Here is an 18,380-nt window from a genome sequence, read left to right as displayed (position 1 = left end):
ATTCTTTTCCTGAGTTCTTGGATCATCTTTACTATCATTACTCTGAACTCTTTCTTGGGTAGTTTGCCTATCTCTACTTCACTTAGTTGTTCTTCTGGGGTTTTATCTTTTTCCTTCGTCTGGAACATATTCCTCTGTCTTCTCATTTTGTCTAAAATTCTATTTGTATTTTTATGTATATAGAAGGTTAGTTATGTTTCTCAACCTTGGAGAAGTGGCCATCTGTAGGGGATTTCCTGTGTGTCCCAGTAGTACAGTCCCCTCTCATCACCGAGGGCCAGGGACCAGCTGGTCCCAGGGTAGATTCTGACCTGTGTTTGTAGACTCAGTTCCACTGGCTGCTGGACTGTGGTTTCTTGCTTCTGGTGTCTGCCTCCTTGTGGGTGAGGCTGGTCTAGAGGTTTATGCAGGCTTCCTGGTGGGTGGAGCCAGTGCCTACCCACTGGTGGGTGGAGCTGGGTCTTGGCTTTCTGATGGGCAGGGCTGTATCAAGGGGTGTGTCTAGAGGCAGCTGTGTGCTCAGGAACCCTTTAGGCAGCCTGTCTGCTGATGGATGAAGCTGTGTTCCCACCCTGTTGGTTGTTTGGCCTGAGACATCCCAGCACTGGCGCCTACAGCCTGTTGGGTGGGACCAGGTCTTGATGCCAAAATGTTGGCCTCTAGGAGAGCTCACACCAACGAATGTCCCCTGGTAACACTGTCACCAGTGTTGTTGTCCCCAGAGTGAGCCACAGCCACCCTCCCGCCTCCCCAGAATACCCTTCAAGACCAGCAGGTGGGTCTGCCCCAGTCTCCTATGAAGTCATTGCTTTTACCCTGGCTACCAGTGCACACAGGACCTTGTGTGCACCCTCTAAGAGTGGAGTCTCTGTTTCTGAGTCTCCAAAGTCTCTGCAGGAGTCCTATGGAGCTTCTGCAATCAAGCCTTTCTGGCCTTCAAAGCCAAATGGTCTGAGGGCTCCTCCTCCAATGCCAGACCCCCAGGCTGCAGAGCCTGATGTGGGGCTCAGAACTCTCACTCCTATGGGAGAACTTCTGCGATATAATTGTTCTCCAGTTTGTGGGCCACGCACCTGGCGGGCTATGGAATTTGATTATATCAGGAGTGCACCCCTTCTACTGTCTTATTGTGGTTCTTCTTATGTCTTTGGTTGTAAAACATCTTTTTTAGTAGGTTCCACTCTTCTTAATCGATGGTTGTTCAGCAGTTAGTCATGAGAAGAAGTAAGCTGAAGGCCCTTCTACTCTGCCATCTTGGACAGGAATTGAAAAATTCTGCAGTTTTGCATGACACATACTGTTGGGTATGCAGTTAAGCACACAAGCCCTGGAGTCAGACTGCTGGGGTTCAGATTCAGCTTCTTTCCTTTAACCTCTATGTGATTGACAGCTAATGTCTCTATCTTCATGGAATTTATACCTCTTCTTTCACCCTTAGTCTAGCTTCAGGGACCTTGTGCAGAGGACTTGCACCTAATGAGTTGGATTAATTTGGATTAGAGTTTCCAGGTCAGAGCTGCTCCTGATATCTGGAATTTGCGAGCTGGGCTGTTGGCAGTTCACCTTGCAATTTTATTTTTTGGAGATGGCTCCTTTCTTTAAACTTCATAAACTAAACTTTGCTAGCTTCGAACTTTTCTTCTACAGTTTTGTCACCTCTTAGCCTTCATAGAATTGAATAGAGTTAGGGTCTTGCTCTGGATTAGGCTTTGGCTTAAGGGAATGTTGTATCTGGTTTGATCATCTATCCAGACTACTAAAACTTACTCCATATCTGCAATAAGACCGTTTTGCTTTCTTATCATTTGTATGTTCACTGGAGTAGCGCTTTTAGTTTCCTTTGGGAACTTTTCCTTTGCATTTACAGCTTGGCTGTTTTGTGCAAGAGGCTTAGCTTTTGGCCTGTCTCAGCTTTGGACATGCCTTCCTCACTAAGTTTAATCATTTCCACCTTTTGATTTAAAGTGAGAGATGTGTGAATCTTCCTTTCACTTCAATGCTTAGAGGCCATTGTAGGGTTATTAACTGGCCTAATTTCAATATTGTTGTGTCTCAGGGAATAGGGAGGCCCAAGGAGAGGGAGAGAGAAGGGGTCACTAGGTGGAGCAGTTGGAACAGATACAACATTCATCGATTAAGTTTGCTGTCTTATATGGGCAAAATTTGTGGCACTCCAAAATAATCAGTACTAACATCAAAGATCACTGATCACAGATCAACATAACAAATATTATAATAATGAAAAACATTCCAAAATTGTGAGAATTACCAAAATTGTGACACAGAGACACAAGGTGAGCAAATGCTATTTGAAAAATAATGCTGATAGACTTCCTTAATGCAAGATTGCCACAAACCTTCAATTTGTAAAATAGCACAGTATCTGCAAAGCACAATAAAGCACAGCACAGTAAAATGAGGTATGTCTGTATAAAAATAAATCTTGTCATTTGCCCAACACACATTTACTTAATGGTAAAATATGTATACAGAGAAATTAAGACAAATTCTACTTCTTGATACTTTAGATTATATAGGAACACATTCTGGATGTTTGTGAATTTTAGATTGTCAGATTCTATCTATAATATAGTTTAATAAATTGCGGATGGCTTATTGCTAACTTATATATATTTCTACCAAGGTTATTTACTTAAAATTCTTAAATCTTAAAAAAAAATATGTTGCAGACTTACAGAAAGTTAGAAAAATAGTAGTACATAGTATAGAGAATTCCCATGTGGGCCGCTCACCCACATTCCACAAACATTGACACTTTGCCAAAGTAGCTTTCTCTCTCTAAATAAATAAATATTTTTTTCAAAACCTTTTAAGGTAATTGTGGACATGGTGCTCTTCTACCCCTAAACATTTTAGTGTAAATTTACTAAAATTTAGTGTAAATTTTCCTAAAAAAAAAAAAGGACATTCACTTATATAATCACAGTAAAGTTATCAAATTCAGGAAATTAACATTGATACAATACTGTTATTTAATCTTTTGACTTAATTCATGTTTGCCCAATTGTTCCATTAAAAAAAAAAATCTGGTCCAGGATTAGACCAGATTAAATCTGGTCAGTTTAGAATTACATGTTGCATTTGATTATCATGTTTCTTCAATCTCCCTTAATCTGAAATTTAGTCTTTGTTTTCTATTGCCTTGACAGTTTTGAAGAGCACAGGTAAGATATTTTGTAGAATGTTCCTCATTTGGGTTTGTCTGATGTTATCTCATGATTAAATTCAGGTTATACATTTTGGCAAGCATGCCACAGGAGTGGTGTTCCATTCCTCTCAGTGCATCAGAGCTTATTTGCTTTAACAAGCTTAAGTCCTAGTAATGAAAGGAGTGTTTTCTTTGGTGTTATTTATTCTAACTTTTAAATTTACTGTAAAGTTAAAGAAAAAAGGAAATGCTAGCATTAGGAGCTATAATAAGTGTTTTTTAAGCTAAAAGATGCCATAAAATTAATCACTTGTATTCTAGTGAGTAAAGTTTAAGAAAAATTCAAATTTGTGATATACTCCTCTTTCCCTACTATTCTCTTTGAGCTTGCTTTTCTCAGACATGTTCAAGAACCCTCAGTGAATGTTTGCCCCTGGCCAGGCAGATAAATGACCTTGTCCTGTGAACTTTAAATGGAAAACAACTCCAAGCCAATACAAACTAATTTTGAAATATGCCCTTCTAATTAAATCTCTACAGTTTGCCAAATTTTATAGAGTGTTTACCAACATTTGACCTATTTAAAATCACCTATGATTCATCATTAATTATTAGAGAAATGCAAATCTAAACTACAATGAGGTATCACCTCACACTGGTCAGGATGGCCATCATTAAAAAGTCCACAAATAATAAATGCTAGAGAGAGTGTGGAGGAAAAGGAACCCTCCTACACTGTTGGTGGGAATGTAAATTGGTGCAGCCACTATGGAAAACAGTATGGAGGTTCCCCAAAAAACTAAAAACAGAGTTGCTATATGATCCAGCAATCCTACTCTTGGGCATATACCCAGACAAGACTTTAGTTCGAAAAGGTACATGCACCTCTCTGTTCATAGCAGCACTATTTACAATAGCCAAGACATGGAAACAACCTAAGTGTCCATTGACAGATGAAAAGATAAAGAAGATGTGTTATATATATATATATATATATATATATATATATATATATATATATATGTATATACAATGGAATATTGCTCAGCTATTGAAAAGAATGAAATAATGCCATTTGTAGCAATGTGGATGCAACTAGAGATTATCATACTAAGTGAAGTAAGTCAGAAACAGAAAGACAAATACCATATGATATCACTTATATATGGAATCTAAAATATGATACTATCTATGAAACAGAAACAGACTCACAGACATAGAGAACAGACTTGTGGCTGCCAAGGGGCAGAGGGATTGGGGAGGGAAGGATTGGGAGGTTGAGACTAGCAGATATCTGCAAACTATTATATATAGGATGGATAAAAAACAAGGTCCTATTTTATAGCACAGGGAACTATATTGAATATCCTGTGATAAACCATAATGGAAAAGATATGAAAAGAATATGTATGTGTATAACCAAGTCATTTTGCTGTACAGCAGAAATTAACATGGCATTGTAAATCAACTATACTTCAATAAAATTTAAAAAATCACTTACGATGCACTTTTCCTTAATGTGTACTTTGGTAGCACTATGGGGAGCCTTAGATTTTAAGAATAATTTCCATTTTATATACAAACAAGTTTTGGCAATTTGTACTTTGGTTAATTTGCTGTGTTTATATTTTCTTCTCTTATATAGCCAATCAAAAACCCCCCAACAGGGAAGAAGTATGTTAGATGCCCTTGTAATTGTCTCCTCATTTGTAAGGACACATCACGGCGAATAGGATGTCCAAGGCCCAACTGGTAAGACATGAAGATTCATTCATTCATTCATTTGTTCATTCAACAAGTACTTATTAAAGATTCATTATGTGGCAGGTTTGTTCTAAACAGTCTTTCTCCTCAAAGTAATTATATGACCTACAGCATTTTTTTCTTTGTTAAAGGAATAATACTGCTTAGTTTGAAATTAATGGTTACAGTTATTTGCTTTTTTTTTTATTTGCTGTTATTTTTATTTCCAGCTTATAGGTGACAAATCTGAAGCTCTGAGAGAGAAAATAAATAGTTCAAATCAGTGCTTGTCACAGTTTTTAAACTTTTGGCTGTGATGCCAAGTGTAAAATACATTTTATTTTACAACCCAAAATTCATATGTGTTCATCTCCATACATACATACACATACTCATATATTTGAAACAAAAGTTTCACAAAGAAAATTTACTTTTGCTATATGCAGTGTACACAGATTTTTTCATATTTTACTTACTCTGTTTCTGCCCATTTATCTTTTTTCTTTCTTTCTTTTTTTTTTTTTTAAACATCTTTATTGGAGTATAATTGCTTTACAATGGTGTGTTAGTTTCTGCTTTATAACAAAGTGAATCAGCTATACATATACATATATCCCCATATCTCTTCCCTCTTGTGTCTGCCTCCCTCCCACCCTCCCTATCCCACCCCTCTAGGTGGTCACAAAGCACCGAGCTGATCTCCCTGTGCTACGCGGCCGCTTGCCACTTGCTATCTATTTTACATCTGGTAGTGTATATAGGTCCATGCCACTCTCTCACTTTGTCCGAGCTTACCCTTCACCCTCCAGGTGTCCTCAAGTCCATTCTCTAGTAGGTCTGTGTCTATTCCCATCTTGCCCCTAGGTTCTTCATGACTATATATATATATATATATATATATTTTAGATTCCATATATATGTGTTAGCATACAGTATTTGTTTTTCTCTTTCTGACTTACTTCACTCTGTATGACAGACTCTAGGTCCATCCACCTCACTACAAATAACTCAATTTTGTTTCTTTTCATGGCTAATATTCCATTGTATATATGTGCCACATCTTCTTTACCCATTCATCTGTTGATGGACACTTAGGTTGCTTCCATGTCCTGGCTATTGAAAATACAGCTGCAATGTATATTGTGGTACATGTCTCTTTTTGAATTATGGTTTACTCAGGATATATGTCCAGTAGGGGGATTGCTGGGTCGTATGGTAGTTCTATTTTTAGTTTTTTAAGGAACCTCCATACTGTTCTCCATAGTGACTGTATCAATTTACATTCCCACCCACCATTCCCAGTGTAAGAGGGTTCCCTTTTCTCCACACCCACTCCAGCATTTATTCTTTGGAGATTTTTTTGATGATGGCCATTCTGACTGGTGTGAGATGATACCTGATTGTAGTTTTCATTTGTATTTCTCTAATGATTAATGATGTTGAGCATTCTTTCATGTGTTTGTTGGCAATCTGTATGTCTTCTTTGGAGAAATGTCTGCTTAGGTCTTCTGCCCAGTTTTGGATTGGGTTGTTTGTTTTTTTGATATTGAGCTGCATGAGCAGCTCTAAAATTTTGGAGATTAATCCTTTGTCAGTTTCTTCATTTGCAAATATTTTCTCCCATTCTGAGGGCTGTCTTGTTTATTGTTTCCTTTGCTGTGCAAAAGCTTTTAAGTTTCATTAGGTCCCATTTGTTTATTTTTGTTTTTATTTCCATTTCTCTAGGAGGTGGATCAAAAAGGATCTTGCTGTGATTTATGTCATAGAGTGTTCTGCCTGTGTTTTCCTCTAAGAGTTTGATAGTGTCTGGCCTTACATATAGGTCTTTAATCCATTTTGAGTTTATTTTTGTGTATGGTGTTAGGGAGTGTTCTAATTTCATTCTTTTACATGTAGCCATCCAGTATTCCCAGCACCACTTATTGAAGAGGCTGTCTTTTCTCCATTGTATATTCTTGCCTCCTTTATCAAAGATAAGGTGACCATATGTGCATGGGTTTATCTCTGGGCTTTCTATCCTGTTCCATTGATCTATATTTCTGTTTTTGTGCCAGTACCATACTGTCTTGATTACTGTAGCTTTGTAGTATAGTCTGAAGTCAGGGAGCCTGATTCCTCCAGCTCTGTTTTTTTTCCTCAAGATTGCTTTGGCTATTCGGGGTCTTTTGTGTTTCCATACAAATTGTGAAATTTTTTCTTCCAGTTCTGTGCAAAATGCCAGTGGTTGTTTGATAGGGGTTGCATTGAATCTGTAGATTGCTTTGGGTAGTAGAGTCATTTTCACAATGTTGATTATTCCAATCCAAGAACATGATACATCTCTCCATCTATTTGTATCATCTTTAATTTCTTTCATCAGTGTCATATAATTTTCTTCATACAGGCCTTTTGTCTCCTTAGGTAGGTTTATTCCAAGGTATTCTTTTTGTTGCAGTGGTAAATGGGAGTGTTTTCTTAATTTCACTTTCAGATTTTTCATCATTAGAGTATAGGAATGCAAGAAATTTCTGTGCATTAATTTTGTATCCTGCTACTTTACCAAGTTCATTGATTAGCTCTAGTAGTTTTCTGGTAGCATCTTTAGGATTCTCTATGTATAGTATCATGTCATCTGCAAACAGTGACAGCTTTACTTCTTCTTTTCCGATTTGGATTCCTTTTATTTTTTTTTTTCTTCTCTGATTGCTGTGGCTAAAACTTCCAAAACTATGTTGAATAATAAAGGTGAGCGTGGGCAACCTTGTCTTGTTCCTGACCTTATGGAAATGGTTTCAGTTTTTCACCATTGAGGACGATGTTGGCTGTCGGTTTGTCATATATGGCCTTTATTATTTTGAGGTAAGTTCCCTCTATGCCTACTTTCTGGACAGTTTTTATCATAAATGGGTGTTGAATTTTGTCAAAAGCTTTCTCTGTATCTATTGAAATGATCATATGGTTTTTACCCTTCAATTTGTTAATATGGTTTATCACATTGATTGATTTGCATATTTTGAAGAATCCTTGAATTCCTGGCGTAAACCCTACTTAATCATGGTGCATGATCCTTTTAATGTGTTGCTGGATTCTGTTTGTTAGTATTTTGTTGAGGATTTTTGCATCTATGTTCATCAGTGATATTGGCCTGTAGTTTCCTTTCTTTGTGACATCTTTGTCTGGTGTCGGTGTCAGGGTGATGGTGGCCTCGTAGAATGAGTTTGGGAGTGTTCCTCCCTCTCATATATTTTGGAAGAGTTTGAGAAAGGCAGGTGTTTAACTGTTCTCTAAATCTTTGATAGAATTCACCTGTGAAGTCATCTGGTCCTGGGCTTTTGTTTATTGGAAGATTTTTAATCAAAGTTTTAATTCAGTGCTTGTGATTGGTCTGTTCATATTTTCTATTTCTTCCTGGTTCAGCCTCAGAAGGTTGTGCATTTCTAAGAATTTGTCCATTTCTTCCATGTTGTCCATTTTATTGGCATATAGTTGCTTGTAGTAATCTCTCATGATCCTTTGTACTTCTACTGTGTCAGTTGTTACTTCTCCTTTTTGTTTTCTCGTTCTGTTGGTTTGAGTATTCTCCCTTTTTTTCTTGATGAGTCTGGCTAATGGTTTATCAATTTTGCTTATCTTGTCAAAGAACCAGCTTTTAGTTTTATTGATCTTTGCTATCATTTCCTTCATTTCTTTTTCATTTATTTCTGATCTGATCTTTATGACTTCTTTCCTTCTGCTAACTTTTTGGTGTTTTTGTTCATCTTTCTCTAATTGTTCTAGGTGTAAGGTTAGTTTGTTTATTTGAGATGTTTCTTGTTTCTTAAGGTAGGATTGCATTGCTATAAACTTCCCTCTTAGAACTGCTTTTGCTCCATCCCATAGGTTTTGGTCATGTTTTCATTGTCATTTCTTTCTAGCTATTTTTGATTTCCTATTTGTTTCCTTCAGTGATCTCTTGGTTATGAAGTAGTGTATTGTTTAGCCTCCATGTGTTTGTATTTTTTACAGATTTTTTCCTGTAATTGATATCTAGTCTCATAGCGTTGTTTTCAGAAAAGAAACTTGATACGATTTCAATTTTCTTAAATTTACCAAGGCTTGATTTGTTACCCAAGATATGATCTGTCCTGGAGAATGTTCCATGAGCACTTGAGAAGAAAGTGTACTCTGTTGTTTTTGGAGGGAATGTCCTAAAAGTATCAATTAAGTCCATCTTGTTTAATGTGTCATTTAAAGTTTGTGTTTCCTTATTTATTTTGATTTTGGATGATCTGTCAAATGGTGAAAGTGTGGTGTTAAAGTCCTCTACTATATTGTGTTACTGTCGATTTCCCCTTCTTTGGCTATTAGCCTTTGCCTTATGTATTGAGGTACTCCTATGTTGGTTCATAAATATTTACAATTGTTATATCTTATTCTTGGATTGATCCATTGATCATTATTTAGTGTTCTTCTTTGTCTCTTGTAATAGTCTTTATTTTAAAGTGTATTTTGTCTGATATGAGAATTGCTACTCCAGGTTTGTTTTTTTTGTTTTTGTTTTTTTGTTTTTTTGCGGTACACGGGCCTCTCACTGTTGTGGCCTCTCCCGTTGGGGAGCACAAGGTCCAGATGCGCAGGCTCAGCGGCCATGGCTCACAGGCCCAGCCTCTCCGCGGCATGTGGGACCTTCCTGGACCGGGGCACGAACCCATGTCCCCTGCATCGGCAGGCGGACTCTCAACCACTGTGCCACCAGGGAAGCCCTCCAGCTTTGTTTTGATTTCCATTTGCATGGAATATCTTTTTCCATCCCCTCGTTTTCAGTCTGTATGTGTCCTTAAGTCTGAATTGGGTCTCTTGTAGACAGCATATATATGGGTCTTGTTTTTTTATCTATTCATCCAGTCTATGTCTCTTGGTGGGAACATTTAACACATTTACATTCAAGGTAATTATCGATATGTATGTTCCTATTACCATTTTCTTAATTGTTTTGAGTTTATTATTGTAGGTCTTTTCCTTCTCTTGTGTTTCCTGCCTAGAGCAGTTCCTTTAGCATTTGTTGTAAAGCTGGTTTGGTGGTGCTGAATTCTCTTAGCTTTTGCTTGTCTGTAAAGCTTTTAATTTGTCTGTCAAATCTGAATGAGATCCTTGCTGTGTACAGTAATCATAGTTGTACATTTTTCCCTTTCATCACTTTAAATATGTCCTGCCAGTCCCTTCTGGCTTGCAGAGTTTCTGCTGAAAGATCAGCTGTTAACCTTATGGGGATTCCCTTGTATGTTATATGTTGTTTTTCCTTTGCTGCTTTTAATCTTTTTTCTTGTATTTAATTTTTGATTGTTTGACTAATATGTGTCTTGGCATCTTTCTCCTTGGATTTATCTTGTATGGGACTCTCTGTGCTTCATTAACTATTTTCTTTCCCATATTAGGGAAGTTTTCAACTATAATCTCTTTCAATATTTTCTCAGTCCCTTTCTTTTTCTCTTCTTCTTCTGGAACCCCTACAATTCGAATGTTGGTGCATTTAGTGTTGTCCCCTAGGTCTCTGAAACTGTCCTCAATTATTTTCCTTGTTTTTTTCTTTATTCTGCTCTTCATTAGTTATTTCCACTATTTTATCTTCCAGGTCACTTATCCATTCTTCTGCCTCAATTATTCTGCTATTGATCCCTTCTAGAGAATTTTAAATTTCATTTATTGTGTTGTTCATCATTGTTTTTGTGGTCTTTAGTTCTTCTAGGTCCTTGGTAAATGTTTCTTGTATTTTCTCCATTCTATTTCCAGGATTTTGGATCATCTTTAGTATCATTATTCTGAATTCTTTTTCAGGTAAACTGCCTACTTCCTCTTCATTTGTTAGGTCTGCTGGGTTTGTACCTTGTTCCTTCATCTGCTCTGTGTTTCTCTGTCTTCTCATTTTGCTTAACTTACTGTGTTTGGGGTCTCTTATTTGCAGGCTGCAGGTTCATAGTTCCCGTTGCTTTTGGTGTCAGCCTTCAGTGGGTAAGGTTGGTTCAGTGGGTTGTGTAGGCTTCCTGGTGGAGGGGACTGGTGCCTGTGTTCTGGTGGATGATGTTGTATCCTGTCTTTCTGATGGGCAGGTCCACGTCTGGTGGTGTGTTTTGGGGTGTCTGTTACCTTATTATGATTTTAGGCAGCCTCTCTGCTAATGGGTGGGTTGTGTTCCTGTCTTACTAGTTGTTTGGCATAGGGTGTCCAGCACTGTAGCTTGCTGGTCGTTGAGTGGAGCTGGGTCTTGGCATTGAGATGGAGATCTCTGGGAGATTTTCCCCATTTGATATTACTTGGAGTTGTGTGGTCTCTGGTGGAACCATGTCCTGAACTTGGCTCTCCCACCTCAGAGGCACAGCCCTGATGCCTGGCTGGAGCACCAAGAGCCTATTATCCACACAGCTGAGAATAAAATGCAGAGAGAGAGAGAGAGAGAGAGAGAGAGAGAGGAGGGAGAAAGAATGAAAGAGGTCAAATAAAATGAAATAAAATAAAGTTAAAAAAAACTTAAAAAGTAATAAAAAATAAAGAAAGAAGGAAGAGAGCAACCCAACCCAAAAACAAATCCACCAATGATAACAAGCACTAAAAACTATACTAAAAAAAGAAAAGAAAAAAAAAAGAAAAATGGGCAGACAGAATCCTAGGACTTATGGTAAAAGCAGAGCTATACAGACAAAATCACACACAGAAGCATACACATACACACTCACAAGAAGTGAAAAACGGAAAAAAAATATATTGTTTCTCCCAATGTCCACCTCCTCAATTTGTTGTGATTCATTGTCTATTCAGGTATTCCACAGATGCAGGGTACATCAAGTTGATTGTGGAGTTTTAATCCGCTGCTCCTGAGGCTGCTGGGAGAGATTTCCCTTTCTCTTCTTTATTCGCACAGCTTCTGGTGTTCAGCTTTGGATTTGGCCCCGCTTCTGAGTGTAGGTCACCTGAGGGCATCTATTCTTCGCTCAGACAGGATGGGGTTAAAGGAGCCGCTGATTCGGGGGCTCTGGCTCACTCATGCTGAGGGAGGGAGGGAGGGGTACAGAATGCGGGGTGAGCCTGTGGCGGCAGAGGCCGGCATGACGTTGCAATAGCCTGAGGCATGCCGTGTGTTCTCTGAGGGAAGTTGTCCCTGAATCACAGGACCCTGGCAGTGGCGGGCTGCGCAGGCTCATGGAAGGGGAGGTGTGGAGAGTGACCTGTGCTCGCACACAGGCTTCTTGGTGGCAGCAGCAGCAGCAGCCTTAGCATCTCATGCCCGTCTCTGGGGTCTGTGCTGATAGCCGCGGCTCGTGCCCATCTCTGGAGCTCCTTTAAGCATTGCTCTTAATCCCCTCTCCTCACGCACCACAAAACAAAAGGGCAGGAAAAAGTCTCTTGCTTCTTTGGTAGCTCCAGACCTTTTCCCAGAATCCCTCCTGGCTAGCTGTGGCGCACTAGCCCCCTTCAGGCTGTGTTTTACGCAGCCAACCCCTGTCATCTCCCTGGGATCCGACCAAAGCTGGAGCCTCAGCTCCCAGCCCCCACCTGCCCTGCCGGGTGAGCAGACAAGCGTCTCAGGCTGGTGAGTGCTGGTCGGCACTGGTCTTCTGTGTGGGAATCTCTCCGCTTTGCCCTCTACACCCCTGTTGCTGTGCTCTCCTCCGTGGTTCTGAAGCTTCCCCCCTCCACCACCCGCAGTCTCCGCCCCCGAAGAGTCTTCCTAGTGTGTAGAAACCTTTCCTCCTTCACAGCTCCCTCCCACTGGTGCAGGTCCTGTCCCTGTTCTTTTGTCTCTGCTTTTTCTTTTTTCTTTTGCCCTACCCAGGTACGTGGGGAGTTTCTTGCGTTTTCGGAGGTCTGAGGTCTTCTGCCAGCATTCAGTAGGTGTTCTGTAGGGGTTGTTCCACATGTAGATGTATTTCTGATGTATTTGTGGGGAGGAAGGTGATCTCTATATCTTACTCTTCCGCCATCTTGAATCCCCTCTGGTTACAGTTATTTGTAAACTAATGTTCTTGAATAAGCAATGGAAGTTTTCTTGATGTTACATAACTACTTAATAGATTGTAATAAATCAGTGACTCATATTTTATTAAAAATAACCAACTAGTTTATCTTTGACATATTTCATCTTAAGTTGGAAGTGTTTTAGTAATCATTGTATACTTTAAATTGTGTTATTACACTAGTCTTTGCTGAGTATAAGCTATGCAATAAATTCTGTAGTCATGTGCCTCTGCCAAATGGTGTATGGAAGTGCACAGATAGAAGTATATCAAAACCTTAACTGTGTTTTGTTTCTGTGTTTTCTGTCTTTTTGACCATTATGTGAATCATTTGCAACCCCATCTGATGGTAACCTGGGAAATGGAAAGGAAAGGAGCCTACCATTGTCCTTTCTGTCCAACTCCAATTAAACAGACATTAAGGAGTACCAGCCTACCCAGAGAAATTTGGTTGTGACTCAGCACTTTGGTACCTTCATGGCACACATATATCTGTTAATGTACAATTTTTTAACTTACTTAGTCTTTTACTCAAGTTGTCTTCCTAGATAGGGTAAGATAAGGTAAGGAATGATAAGATTTGAATTTATAAAAACTTGGAAGCAGTAGTTAAATGGTTCCCAAGGTGATTTGATTAGGTCCAATTCCAACTAATTTTTTTGCTTTTGAAATATTGACTATTGCTGTTTTCTGTGATTTTGGCTCTAAAGGCTGACATTTAATTCACTTAATTTATAAAACAAGTATAACCTATTTTCAATGCTATATTCCACGTTTTTGGCCCCATAGTGTAGGTTTCGCTCTCAGTCCATTTGTGGGATAATGAAGTTGTTTCCTCTCTGTTTCCACAGTAGACGCATAATTAACCTTGGCCCAGTAATGCTTATTTCTGAAGAACAGCCAGCTCAACCTGCATTGCCAGTCCAACCAGAAGGTACAAGAGTTGTGTGTGGGCACTGTGGAAATACGTTCTTGGTACGTAACAAGACATTTGTGACAGGGACATCAATCTGTAAATGTAAGTCTTGATCACACAGATTTGACCACTGCTCATAGTCTTATAATTTGTCCAAGTGCAAATTGATCAAAAGATTAAAATAGAGCCTTTGTTAGAAAGACAGTTAATCAGAGCCACGACTAGGATGTACTGCGTTTGTGAATTACATATAAGGTGCATCCCCTGACTGATTCATTTGCAAAAAGGGCCTCTCTGGGTAGGCTAATAACAAACAAGAACCCTGTGCTCCAGGCAGAGCAACTTGGGTATCCTGGCTTAGTGAGTAACTGAACCTACCTCCTACCCTTATCTCCTCAGCAGAGCGCAAAATGCACACTCTCATGCAGTGGCCTTGTTTAATGGTTCTGGATTCAAGAAATATTCTCATTATAATTTATCAAAATTTTTCTGATTTTTGTGTATGAAACTTGGAGTAACGGGAATTACTGTGGTATCTGTAATTAGATAAGTTATTGGATAAAAAATAAAGTATAAGTAGTTTGACATGAACAAAAGTTATAGGAGTTCTTGTTTTACTACTTTTAACTTTAACCCTAAGCTTGATTTTTAAATGTTAATTTCATAATGACTTACCCCATCAGGAAGAATAAGAACAGGTTTTCTTTTGTTATTTAGCCTCCAAAGGAGACAAAAGGTTTTCCTTAGAACCTAAGTACTAAAGGAACCTTCCAGAGTGTAGGCATGGGGAGAGCTGAGGTTGCAGTGGTTTATAAACAAGACCTGCTGTCACTAAGGGATGAATGAGCTTAAGAAAGTGTAGACTGTTTGCTCTTTTCCCTTCTAATTTTTATTTTTGATAAAGTAATTCATGTATAATAACTTCACATGTCAAATAGGACTGTAAAGCTTAAAGGGAAAATGGTGGTCATCTCTTTACCTAACACAACCCCAATTTTCATCCCCCAAATACTTTTGACTCTTTCAGCTGCTATTCTGGTATGTACTTCCATGTGTTTAAATTGTTTGCTTATTTTTTTCTTTTTGATTAAGCAGTTTTAGATATTACCTATTACTTTGTAAAACGCAGGTTGAAGATTTAGCACTCTTACCACCCTGCCTCCTCTCATAGTCCTTTCTCCACTTTCATACTCCCAGTAGAGTTATAATATTTTATTTGATTAATACTTAGTCTTTACATTTTTTATGGTTAGGTAAATTGTGTTCACAGCTGAGCCAAGTAATATATTACATTTCTCTCCTGTATGGCTCTTAAATATTTCTTGGATTTGTTAATAATTGTCCCTCCCTCTTTTAGATTTGTTTTAATTTTTTATGTACAAATCACTAGTTCTTCTCATATTCTTTCATAGAACTACAAAATTCCTGTCAATATAGTCAAATGGGTCAGGGAATCTATTATTTAGACTTCCTCCTACACAGCTGTCATCCTGTGACTTCCCTTCATCTTATCTTAGGAATTCCTATTACCTCTTTCCTGTGTTGGATCCTCTGCCATCCTTACAGTTCTTGGTTTATTGCTTTATTTTGTTGGAGCACATCCTCACTTAACTTTCTGAGAAAAGATGCAGAGAAATAAATTTGAACCTTTTACTTCTTAAACAGTTTTTAATCTAACCCTATTTTCACGTTATAATTTGTCCAGATGTAGAATTATAGGTTGCCAATTCTTTCCTCAGAAATTTGAGGGCTTTGCTCCACTGTTGATGGGAAGATCAACTGCTGTTGTGGCTCCTGACCCTTACCATGTGACCTATTTTTCTCTCTTTATTTTCTCTTATTTTCCTCTTTCATTTCTCCAATGTTCTGAAATAGTATTAGAATGTGCCTTAGGGAGAATCTTTTTGACCTCATTGTCTGGCTACTCAGTGAATCCTTTTATAGTCCACTCCATTTTCTTTCTTCCATCTTTCTACAACCCCTGAGATTAGATCACCTGAATTGACATACACACTCTCTTTCTCTCTCATTTTTTTTTAACATACTTTTCAGTTTTGGCTTTTTCTTTTACTTACAGGGAAATTTCCTCAACCATATCTTCTAAACTTAATTAAAATTTTAATTTCAGATGATCTAAATTAATTTTTAATTTCTAAGAGTTCTGTGTTCTCTGATTAATTTTTCTTTTTTCTAAATCACATTCTCTTCTTTATGGCATCTTTCTGAAGCTATTAGTTATGTTTTCTGAGGTATTATTCTTCTTTATGCCTTGTCTCTATTTTCTCTCCATTGTTTCTATTTGTTTTTATTTTCTGATAGAGGTTTTAATGAGGAGCTCATTTATATATGAGAGCAAGTTACTGATTGGAATCTCTAAGTATGCAGCAGGGGCTAAACTTTTTCTCCTTCCTTCCTTCCTTTCTTCCCTCCCTCCCTCCCTTTTTCCTTTCTTCTTCTCTCTCCTCCTCCTCCTCATCTTTCTTCTTCCTCTTCTCCTTTTTCTCTTTTCTTGAAGAACTGCCAACTATTAGTATCAATGTCTTTTTTTTCTTTTAGGGCAAGTTTCTCTGGGGAATAATCCTCTGACTTCTTGTAAGAGGTATATCTGGGAGACAGCATTCTAGGAGCTAAGAAAAGATAATAGGGATGAAGTTCTCATCTACTGTTCAGACTGTAGACTTATTTAACTCCTTTGTTTTTAGAATGGTGTCTTATTCTTGCCTTCTACTGTGCCTGGTGTTCCTAAGTTCACAGTCCTTCTAGTTCAGTTTCTTTGAGAGAATAAATCACTCTTCTCTTGCATGTGTTGGGGAGGGAGGGATTTTTGGTTTTGTGATATGGAGGAAAGAGGCTAGAACTGATACTCCTGTTTTTATCACTACCCCTAACTCCTATCTTTGAAAGCACCTTGGAGTCCCAAGGTCTGAACTATTTTGTAGTTCTTCAGTTGAATCAGCCTGTTTTTCATTGGATATCTCTCTTTAGGCAATCAGGTTTCAGCATCCCTTTCAGTTTGTTACCAAGTCTCCATCAGCTTTCCTCTGTCTGAAAATTCAAGGTCATTTCTCTTCAGATTCTATTTGTCCTTATGGTATTATACATTTGTAAATACAATTTACTGTCATTTTAGTCAGGTTTGGGAAAGGAAATAGAAATGCATGCATTTGTCCAACTTATTACATTTAACCAGAATTTCTATGATTTTTCTGATCTACTAGGATAAGATAAATCTTCTTCCTTGCATTTATATTTTATTGATTAAGTCAGTGACCAAGTACATCAATTAGGGGATATATTTGGTGGGGATAGTGAAAAGATTTCTTTTTTAAAAATTTCTTTTTAAAAAATCACTATTGAGAATTAGGTTTGGATTTGGGTCCTGGCCATACTAAAGCCTGACTATGTGATGCTGGGCAAGTTATGTAACTTTGCTAAATTCTGATTACCTCATCTGAAAATGGGGAGAATAATAGCATATTCACAAGATTGCTGAGAGCAGTAGTAAAGGCATTTGTCCAAAGTTTGTGACAGTGGAAGCTTAGCCTTGTGGCTGACAGGGTCTTGGTGCACCGGCTGGGTGTCAGGCTTGTGTCTCTGAGGTGGGAGAGCCAAGTTCAGGATATTGGTCCAACAGAGACCTTCCAGTTCCATGTAATATCAAACGGCGAGAGCTCTCCCAGAGATCTCCATCTCAATGCTAAGACCCAGCTGCACTCAACAACCAGCAAGCTACAGTGCTGGACATCCTATGCCAAACAACTAGCAAGACAGGAACACAACCCCACCCATTAGCAGAGAGGCTGCCTAAAATCATAATAAGGTCACAGACACCCCAAAACACACCACTGGATGCGGTCCTGCCACCAGAAAGACAAGATGCAGCCTCATCCACCAGAACACAGGCACCAGTCCCCTCCACCAGGAAGCCTACACAACCCACTGAACCAACCTTAGCCACTGGAGGCCGACACCAAAAGCAACGGGAACTACGAACCTGCAGCCTGCAAAAAGGAGACCCCAAACACAGTAAGTTAAGCAAAATGAGAAGTCAGAGAAGCATACAGCAGATGAAGGAGCAAGGTAAAAACCCACCAGACCAAACAAATGAAGAGGAAATAGATAGTCTACCTGAAAAAGAATTAAGAGTAAGGATAGGAAAGATGATCAAAAATGTTCGAAATAGAATGGAGAAACTACAAGAAACTGAGGCAGAAGAATGGATAAGTGACCTGGAAGATAAAATAGTGGAAATAACTACTGCAGAGCAGAATAAAGAAAAAAAGAATTGAGGACAGTCTCAGAGACCTCTGGGACAACATTAAATGCACTAACATTCGAATTATAGGGGTCCCAGAAGAAAAAGAGAAAAAGAAAGGGACTGAGAAAATTTTTGAAGAGACTATAGTTGAAAACTTCCAAGTATGGGAAATGAAATAGTCAATCAAGTCCAGGGAGTGCAGAGAGTGCCATACAGGATAAATCCAAGGAGAAACACGCCAAGACAAATATTAATCAAGCTATCAAAAATTAAATACAAAGAAAAAATTATTAAAAGCAGCAAGAGAAAAACAACAAATGACATGCA

General features: G+C 38.4%; 1 protein-coding gene across 1 annotated transcript in view; it reads left to right on the top strand.

Annotated features, from left to right (window-relative positions):
* PIP4P2 (phosphatidylinositol-4,5-bisphosphate 4-phosphatase 2) overlaps nucleotides 1-18,380 on the top strand; it is an 84,766-nt gene that overhangs the window by 32,423 nt on the left and 33,963 nt on the right. The window contains exons 3-4 of the mRNA XM_027131378.1: nucleotides 4,815-4,921; nucleotides 13,731-13,854. Of these exons, the coding sequence (XP_026987179.1) occupies nucleotides 4,815-4,921; nucleotides 13,731-13,854 (231 nt within the window). The remainder of the gene's footprint in view (nucleotides 1-4,814; nucleotides 4,922-13,730; nucleotides 13,855-18,380) is intronic.

The sequence above is a fragment of the Aethalodelphis obliquidens genome, unplaced genomic scaffold (genome assembly GCF_003676395.1).
Source record: "Aethalodelphis obliquidens isolate GAN/ISIS:26980383/991018 unplaced genomic scaffold, ASM367639v1 scaffold39, whole genome shotgun sequence".
In the NCBI taxonomy this organism is placed as follows: domain Eukaryota; kingdom Metazoa; phylum Chordata; class Mammalia; order Artiodactyla; family Delphinidae; genus Aethalodelphis; species Aethalodelphis obliquidens.
This window is presented reverse-complemented; position numbering and strand designations above follow the sequence as displayed.